General features: G+C 40.3%; 1 protein-coding gene across 1 annotated transcript; it reads right to left on the bottom strand.

Moving 5' to 3' along the window:
• Positions 1-8,464: 8,464 nt before the first annotated feature.
• LOC125533944 (xyloglucan endotransglucosylase protein 7-like) lies at positions 8,465-9,921 on the bottom strand. The gene is made up of 3 exons (XM_048697267.1): positions 9,507-9,921; positions 9,191-9,390; positions 8,465-9,089 (listed from the first exon to the last, which is right to left on the bottom strand). The coding sequence occupies exons 1-3, from the start codon at positions 9,795-9,797 to the stop codon at positions 8,690-8,692; spliced, it is 891 nt and encodes a 296-aa protein (XP_048553224.1). The 5' UTR covers positions 9,798-9,921; the 3' UTR covers positions 8,465-8,689.
• Positions 9,922-10,210: the final 289 nt, after the last annotated feature.

Here is a 10,210-nt window from a genome sequence, read left to right on the forward strand (position 1 = left end):
GACAATCGGAGTGACAAATCCTAATCTCGAAATACGCCAACCCAACAAGTACCTTCGGAGACACCTGTAGAGCACCTTTATAATCACCTAGTTCCATTATGACGTTTGGTAGCACACAAAGTGTTCCTCCGGTAAACGGGAGTTGCATAATCTCATAGTCATAGGAACATGTATAAGTCTTGAAGAAAGCAATAGCAACAAACTAAACGATCAAGTGCTAAGCTAACGGAACGGGTCAAGTCAATCACATCATTCTCCTAATGATGTGATCCCGTTAATCAAATGACAACTCATGTCTATGGTTAGGAAACATAACCATCTTTGATCAACGAGCTAGCCAAGTAGAGGCATACTAGTAACACTCTGTTTGTCTATGTATTCACACATGTATTATGTTTCCGGTTAATACAATTCTAGTATGAATAATAAACATTTATCATGATATAAGGAAATAAATAATAACTTTATTATTGCCTCTAGGGCATATTTCCTTCAGTATGCATCTTCATAGTGGTCCTGGGCATGTTCATAGTGCGAAAATATTTTGTTTTCTGTTGCATTGCCCTACAAAGCTCTAGACGATGAAGCGCTATCGGATCCTGACGCCCGTATATGTGAAATCCATAGAGAGGTCATTCTTTAGGTATTTGGTTTGAGGGATCATTCGTGAACAGTTCGAGGTACTTCATTAACGATCTACACCATTTCTTATTCCACTACAACTCGTAGTTGGTAACAATCCGATTTTAACCTCTATGCATTTTCATACTGTTCTTAGAGTTTGATCCGTTGGACGATTTTTTTCTACTACATTTCCCAATAGTGTCATTGTGAGTAGTTCTATGAGTAGATGGATGTTACAATCTAGATCACATGTCATTGTGATGGTATTGCACAAGAGTTTTTAGTAATGTATTGCTAAAAAGAATTAGTAACTAGATGAGTTGTAGAACTTAATATAATTGTGTGACTAGAAGATACGATCCATTGTATTAGATGCAACATTTTACTAAATGTTTTTGCTTGCTTCGCTCGAGTTTTGCTTCGTTTTGTTTCTCAGCGGCATGATGCAACTTTGTTACAAAGTTCTGGGAATTGGCGATTCTGGTTATCAAAGATCTACTAATAGTTCTTTGGGCTACATAATATTAAAGAAAAGTGAATTGTTTCAAACACAAGAGGGCATGTAGATTACGATCTACAAGGGGTTCATGTGTATTGATGAAGTTTAGTTTGGGGCTAGAGATTTTAATTAAGTATCTTCCCTCACACACCTCGCAAAATTAATCTAGCAACAAGAATAATCATACTTGATGGTGGATGTAGGTAGCAATTCTTCTCCGAAACCCTAGAAGCCATGTAAACTAAAATTTTGCTAAATCGATTAGAGAACGTTTAACTTGGTCTTGCAGGGTGCATGTGATTTGATAGCCTTTGTCATGATAATGAGTTTATGTATGAGATGGTTATATATTTTAATATTTAAGTGACCTACGCGTCATAGTACAACATGATGGCTGGAGACATGGGATTGTCACTTTTATGACCTGTGTGTCAACTTCATAGTAATAGTAAGATTACAAGATGCCGATGAAAAGCTTGCATCAGACAACCCCGAGGCGAGGAGGCCGTACCAGGCGCAGGAGGAATAAAAGCTAAAAGTGCTGCCACGGCGGCAATTTTCATAATTGCTGCCACGACAGCATTTTTGGCTGAAATTTTGTAAAGAACATGAAGACTTCACGACGCCCAGGGCTATACCATATCTTACTATTAGAAATTTCCTGAGATGTTTATCCCTTTTTTGCATTCTTTTGATTATGCACTAGTAATTTTTATTAAGGTGATCTCTCACATAAAAATATTTAAGTTGCTAGTGTTCTCCCAAGTGCAGCACCGTCTAAAACATGTAGCTCTTTGGGGTGCGTCATGTCCACATGTGTAGGAACATTAGTGAGGTGTAAGGCGGGTGATGGTCAGACCTCATTGCATGATCACTTGGTTGTCTTAAACGACCAAGCATGATAGTCATGAGCTCGAAACTCATCAATCAAAATTTGAACAAGAGTCGCATGGAGATGTGATCAGCAAGTTGGCCTACCGATTGAAAGCATCATCATCAGTGATGTCCACATAATTTGCATAGAATTGATTTATGGCTTGAATCACTCACTTTAATTATGGGAGACATTAATTTGAGTGCAAGCATACTTTAAATTAAAATTGTTTAAACACTAGTGAAGTTAATTATAAACTATGTCTAAATGAATCTTGATTTTGTCATCGTATATCAATGGCTTGCAACACCACTTTCAATTGATTCCATATTAGAGAGAGAGAGAGAGAAGTTAGCTGCTAATGGTGGAAACTATGGGGAGTAGATCTGTACCCCCAAGGCTTGTTCTCAGGAGTGCTAAGAAAGAGTATGTGCTAGATGCAACTCTTCCAGAATAGTTAGCGTATATTGCGTTGGAGGATGGAAGAAATGTCTGGGCCACTAAGAAAGATGACAGCCTCACTGTTTAATGCCTCATGATAACTTGCATGGATCCTGCACTATAGAAACATTTTGAACGACTCGGTACATTCACTTTTAAACTCTAGAAGTTAACTTGAAATATTATGAGGATGATGTCTACGTGAGCATTCCTTCTTCCTACTTCATCGGTTTGGGTGGAAGAATGGTGTTCAACAGGGAAGGTTTCAGTGATTTTCTTTTTAGCATCATCTCTGGAAGAAAACACCTTGGTGCTCACAACCTTCAAAGAGTGTGATGGATTGCTAGCAGTTAGTTTTAGCCTCGTGCCGAAGTGATGTGACTTATAGTTGTACTCGTAGTTGCATTTAAGCAACTTTGGTGTTTTTTATATAGTACCTGAGATGTTGTTAGCGATGATCAAATAGAGTTGTGATTGATATATGGTTTTCTATGTGTATCTTGTTCTATATTCTTGTTGAAATCCCAGAGTTGTGCTTTTTGTGGCCGCCTCCCCTTATGTAGGGGTATTTGAACATAAAACTCATAAGCACACCTCGACCTCTCTTGCACATAAATTTGTTGTTGTACAAGAGGGAAAGTTGTGCTTCCCTGGTCACTTTCAATTCAGATGCAAGCATGCTCTTCTGTTGCAAATAGAATTGTGACTCAATTAGAGGCATACTTGTGCTTTTGTGCCCCTTGGCTAGCAATATTCGAACAAATATTGTAGACGCACAACTATACCTCTGATATGCATAGAAATGTTCCTGTACGAGAGGCACAATAATGCCTTTGTCCAAATGAATACTAGAAAAAACAAAAATAAAACATAAAAGCATTGCTAGTGCTTTTGCCATGCACAAAATTGTGCCTCAAACATAGACAAAGCAGTGCCTCTATCAGAAGCACTACTAGTGTTTTTGCTACAACAGAACTATGGCTCAACCACACGCACACCTGTGCCTTTGCCTAAATGTATAAAGAAAAGGAAGAACTACTAGTCCTTTTGCTGCACATAGAACTGTGCCGCAGCCGAAGGCATCACGATGCCTTTGTCCAAATAAATCCTCAAGAAGCATACAAAAACCCCAAAAGCAATAGTAATGCTTTTGCCGAACACAGAACTATGCCGCAGTCATTGGCAAAGCAGTGTCTCAACGAGAACTTTGCCTCAACCAGAAGAACTAATAGTGCTTTTGTTGCACATAGAACTGTGCCTCGTGTAGAGGAACAACTCTGATTTCCTCCCAAGAAATAATTTTTTTTTATTATCAGTTGTGCTTTTCTTTCAAATATGAATTTTACTATTGTTTTATTTTTAGTATTTTCTTTTTAATTTTTGTTTTTTAACCATGCTATTTTGTTGAATTTTGTTTGTTGTTGGTAGTTACCAGTGTGTCTTTACTTCTCCTCATTCCACGCCCCACAATGATGTGGCACTAACTACATTTTGGGCACTACCTACACTAGCCCACTAATGCCACGTCGCACATGCCACCACCATCCTGCTCGCTCTTTTTTATATTATCGCAACATTGTTTTCCTTCTGTTCCTGTGCTTTTTTCTTCCACCCATCCATATATATAGTTGATAGTTTTATCTCTAAGGGGCTGTTTGGTTGCCACCTTAGCTTGCCATGCCATAGTGTGGCGTTCCACAGCTCCCTTGGCATGTGTTTGCTTCTGTAGTAATGTTTGGCTCGCCACAGCCCATAGGAGCATCCGCAGTAGAAATTTGTGCCTAAGGTGCGGCGTTTGTTTTGAGCGCCACAGTTTCTGTGGCGAGCCACAGTTGTGGGCGTGTGGCTAGTTTAGGCGTGGCAAATCAAGTCTTCAACCAAACAGGCCCTAAGTACTTACGTATTTCTGTCCTTCAAATTTCTACTCTGCGGCATTCCATCCTCAGTCTATTCAACAATTGGCGAGGAGAAGGTACATTTTTGTTAGTTTGTGTTGAGCCATGATCTTTCCCTTCCTTTTTAGTGTTATGGATGTGCATTTGGTTGTGATCTCCTTCTGTTAGTCCCTTGTCTTTTCGGTTGTCGTCACTAGATGATATGAAATATTTTTGTTTTATATCTTCTCATTTTTATAAGATTAGTTTTTTTGTGTTGCAAAATAATTTAATTATAGTTGGTTTAAATTACCCACTTATAATATATAGATGGATAAGAATGGAGCAATTTCACACAAGTGGAAGGCTGTTGACTCTGAATCATCTTCTAGCAAATCCAAGGTTTTGAAGAGGATGGTATTGTATTTTTTTTTAATCTAAGGTTTTTATGCAACTTTTGTTTCTGTCAGTAGTATTCTTGTTACGTTTGTTGTTGATCTTCTCGACATGCTTCTCATTTTGGTCCAGTTGTTAACATTTCTTATGTGTCAAGAGCTCTGCTTGATGTGCCTTTGGGTCCTATCGCTAGTATTGTCATAGTTTCAGTCAGTCAAAACACTCACAATACAGGCTTTGTCGTTTCCCACACTATGTTTGATATCGATGGGAACATGACCTTCAGAATTCTTAACCATTTTGTCAAGGATGTTGTGTTTGTCGCCTTTGACAATGCCTTTGATGTTATGCTTGTTGCCGGTCAGCAATATCAATGTGATTCTCTTACTGTCGTTGTTGAAAAGGTTATTTAACTTATTTTTTCTCGAAAAATTGTATTGCTTTTTCATTTTTCGGTCAACTTTTGATTGATCTTGTTTCTGAAGGTGACTAAGCTCATGGAATGTGTTCCTGACTGGGACTCATATCTAAGGACTATCATAGCTCGTCCTGCTCCTGATGATGGTTTTGGTGATGATGATGGAGGTTCTGCTTGTGGTTTTGATGTGATCAGAGGAGATGGTGCATTGTCTGCCTCTCTTGATGGGTCTTAGGTTGCTCAAGTTCCAGTTAATTGCTTCCAATCCAATGCTATAGCCTGATAGTGTGTTCAAATTTCTTCCAAAAGTGTAATACCAATGCAGTAATTCACTGTTACACTCGCATTTTCCATGTAAATCATGTGCAAATTTTGCCATTATTTTTTCATTTATTTCTTCCTAAAGGGTAATACCAATGCCACTAATTCATTAATCCTTAGAAAACATCGTCATTTTGATATTTTTTTAAGAGTAATACCAATGCTACTAATTAATTCTTCTTATGAAACATCTTTTTATGAAAAATCTACTATTATATATTTTTCCTTGCATATGGTGAAAATGTGCAATTTTTAAGTAAATTGTTCGCAAATTTTGTCATTATTTATTTTATTCTTCCATATTCTTTCTTCTTAAAGGATAAAACAAATGCCACTAATTAATTTCTCCTTAGAAACTTTATTATTTTATTTTAGTTTATATTTCATTTTATTCTTTTCTTTAAGGATAATTTACAAATGCCACTAATTTATTCCTTTGTCGGAAGCTTCTTATTATCGAAAATTTCACTATTATATGCTTATTCTTGCATATTATGGAAAGGCACAATTTTTATGTAAATTTTGTCATTATTTGTTTCATTCTTTCTTAAAGAGTAATGCCAATATCACTAATTCATTCTCACTTGAATTTTTTTTATTTTAATTCATTTTGTTTTTTTAAAGGTAATACCAATGTCACTAATCTATTTATTTTTAGGAAACATGTTTTTGCAAAAAATTCACTATTATATGCCTATTCTAGCATATTATTTTCTGAAATACCGACGAGTGTGCATATCATCTATTAAATAAGGAGAGGGGAAAGAACCCATCCACAACAAGTTCTACAAGTACATGTCCAACTCCATCTCCACAACCACAAGCACTAGACTAAGTCTACCCTCTCTCGATAGCCTACCTAGTCAACCCGGCAAGGAAGATATCACTCGATTCCTTTAACAAGCTGGCTTTACTCCACGCACGGCCTTTATGATGAATTGTTGTCATCAATTTGCCTATCGATAGTGTGTAACCATGATAAATAACCCCATTCCGGTGTTTCCATATGGTCCACATTGCCAAGGTGAAGATCGCACGGGAGTCTCTTTGCCATTGGCTCCCCTTGCTTGTGTTTGTGCACAACGGGTTTATGATGGAGCCAGGTGGAGGTGCCCACTCCGGATATCCCAAGGCCGTGCAAACGTGAGTTCAAACCTCTCTCGCAAAAAGCAGTCAATCAGGAGGTGGTTAATCGTTTCCTCACGCTGGTCACACATCGTGTAGGAGGCTTGGTGCGGCAGCCCTCGTCCAGCTAACCTGTCCGAGGTCCAACATTTGTCCCGCAGGGCAAGCCAATCAAAGAAACGACATTGAAGCGGTGCTTTGGACTTCGAGGTGAATAAAAGCGCAATTTCTATGTAAATTGAGTGAAAATTTTGTGATTATTTCTTTAAAAATGTTTTTTTTTCTGGAAGAGTAATACTAGTGCCACAAATTCATTCTTCCTTACAGAACTTCACTATTTTATTTTCTATTTAGTTTATATTTTAGTTTCTTCTTCTTTACTGGAGGGGAGCCTTCGCGCAGCGATAAAGATGTTGCCTTGTGACCATGAGGTCATGGGTTCGAGTCCTCAAAATAGTCTCTTGCATTAATGCAGGCAACATCTCCATACTATAGTCCCGAATTGGTCGGACCCTTTTTCGGACCCTGTGCAATCGGGAGCTATGTGCACCGGGCTGCCCTTCTTTAAGAGTAATTCCAATGCCATCAATCTATTCCTTCTTAGAAAATTTATTTCTTGTGCAAATTATACTATTATGTGTTTTTTTTGTGGAAAATCATCCGATCTATTCATCTTCAATCATGGAAGTACAACTATGATCCAAACATTTTTGAATGTGCATCTGGAATGAGGTGCACCGATAGCACCAATTGCCGCGATGCACTAGATACGCCCTCACCATGTAACACTAGCAGCAAGCTGGCCGTGAGTGCGCTCAAAAGTAATGACTAACCCTAAAACTAGTTTAAGCCATCTGGTAATATAGCCACGCTCCAAACATAATCAATGGATGATACTCCCTCCATCTGGATTTATTTGGCCACTCGTATTTTGAGTAAAAGTTTGAGCATATGTAGAAATAAGAAAATATAAATTATATGATCTTCTTGAATTTGTATTGAAAGAGGTTTTTCATATTATAATTTTTATGAAGTTTGCATATTATTAGTTAAATTTATGATCAAACTTTATCCCAAAATAAAAATGGTTCTAATAGATCTGCCCGGAAGTAGTACTATATATCCAACCCGAACAATGAATCGATCGGTTAATTCCCTCACTAACCAAAACAATGGGAAATGTTTTATATCGCTTATTTCGAGCATTAAACTCTCGATCGCCTACAAATCGTCACGCCGACGGGGCCGGCCCACTAATCGCCTGCCAGCACCGCAAGTGAGCTGATTTTGGAAAAGTTCTTGAAGCTTTCGGGACATTTTTCCCCTATGTTTTTGTATCGGTTTTCCTGGTTTTACTTCTGGTTTTCTCATTTGATATTTCATTTCTTCTTCTTTCTTTACTTTTCATTTGTTTTCCTTCCTTCTAAATTCTTTTGTTTATTTTTTCTTTTCTTCCGAAAATCATGATTTTGAAATCTATTTTGGGATTTCAAAAAATGTTCAAGTTTTAAATCTTTGATCATGCTTTTTTTGAAATACGGTTGGAATTTCAAATTTGTGTGTATAAATTCAAACGAAGTTCACGTTCTTTTAACTGTTCAGAATTTTAAAATAATTCTTGAGATCTTCACAAATTTTGAAATATATTCACATTTTAAAAACTTATTCATGATTTTCAAAACAATTTTAATTCATGAACATTTTTTTCTATTCACACGAAACTTGTTTTGAATCTGCCAACATTTCTTGAATTTCATGATTTTTTTGCTTAACGCACATTTTCTGTATTTGTTTGAACATTTTTTGAAGTCATGAACATTTTTTCCACTTCACGAACATTTTTTTAATTCGTTATTTTTCAAAGATACGGATATTTTTCGAATCCGTGAACATCTTCGGAATTCATTATTTTTTTATTAAATTCGGGAACATATTTGATTTTATGAACATTGTATGAAATATTTAGACAACCCACAAAAAAGGAAATATTTAGACAAAAAACTAACCGAAATTTAAAAAAATCTCCGTGAAAAATCCGGACGAATAAACGACCAGCGGGCGTCGCTCGCTTGCTGTCGCTGCGCCGTGTCGGATGCCCCGACGTGTGACAGGAGCGACTACGGGCGGGGCGGGAGCGAGCACTCCTTGGGCCTGGTGGCGTCGGTGTACCGGTCGCTCCGGTCGAGGCAGTAGTCGTAGATGACGTAGTGGTTGTCGCGCACCCACTGCAGGTCGGCCAGCGCCTTGGGGGAGAGGTTGAAGTGCGTGGACTCGGCGGGCTCGGTGCCGCACCACAGCACGCCGGGCGACGGCTGGCACCAGGTGACGTTGTAGTTGCGGTAGTAGGAGACGAACGGCGCCTGCGACCAGTCCGTCTTGACGCGCCCGCCCTGCGTCGCCCAGTCCTCCGCGCTCCACAGGCTCCCGTACACGCGCTGCCGCTGGTACGACGGGAACGGCACGCCCTGGTCCTCGTTGTTGTCGAACGTCCGGACCGTCACGCCGTCCACCTCGATCCTGCGAAAGGTGATCACATCCATACGTTCAGATCGGTATGATCCACAGTAGGTACGTAAGAAAAGAGATCGAGAAATGTGCTAGTCTACTAGCTCGCTTACGTGATGCGCTTGGGGTTCCAGACGATGGAGTAGGTGTGGTAGTCGGAGCTGGGGTCGAACCAGAGCTTGAACTGCTGCTCCCGGCCGCCGACGCCGTTGGCGAAGATGTTGGTGTGGAGGGTGTAAGGCTCGCCGGTGGAGTTGCCCAGGAACTCCAGGTCGATCTCGTCGTGAACCTCCCACGGCCCTTCCGAGATGGTCTGTACGTACGCGTGCATCCAGAATTATATTCACCCGCGTCAGAAGTCAACTTCAGACGTACACATTGGCACTAACGCAATTCTCACGAAAGAAAACGAACTGTAGAGGTACTTACGTAGACGGTGCAGACGGTGCCGGCGGAGTTGCCTTCGATGAGCTTGATGTCGATGTCCACGCGGACGAAATGGTACATTTCCTTGGACTTGAAGGCGGAGCCCCGGTTATAGTCCAGCGAGAGCGCCAGCGCCTCGCTCTCGCCGTCCATGAAGTAGTAGGTATGGTCGGCGCTCCATATGATCTCGAGGTCCTCGTAGATGTCCGCCCTGCCCATATCGACGGCCAGGAGGAAGGCCAAGGCTACGCACAGGAGCCGCAGCTTTGGCCTACAAGGCAATGCTGGCGCCATGGCTAGCTAGCTATCCCTGCCGGCCGCTTTGTGTAGTGCCGAGGAACTATAGCTAGCCTTTATCTTGCTGCTTCCAACGCGGAGAGAGAGAGAGAGAGAGAGAGAGAGAGAGAGAGAGAGAGAGAGAGAGAGACTTCTGTATATATATATTAATTGGAGACGAGAGTGATGAGGAAATGCGTGAGAGATCGAATGCCAGCCTTGCCCAAGGCCGAAGGGAGGGCGAACCTGCTGCTGGTTTGGGAAGGCAAGCTGATGAAGCTTGCTAGGTTTGGAAGCGCTGTTCGGCCGTCCCGTCACATGCAATGCACGAGAGGTCTGTTTGCTAGATGGAGAGCTCTTTGCAAGTTGCAATGGGAGCCGGCTGGCTAGATCTCAGTGAACTGATATCTTATCAGAGGCACGCTGACCTG

Source organism: Triticum urartu, chromosome 2, assembly GCF_003073215.2.
Source record: "Triticum urartu cultivar G1812 chromosome 2, Tu2.1, whole genome shotgun sequence".
Lineage (NCBI taxonomy): Eukaryota > Viridiplantae > Streptophyta > Magnoliopsida > Poales > Poaceae > Triticum > Triticum urartu.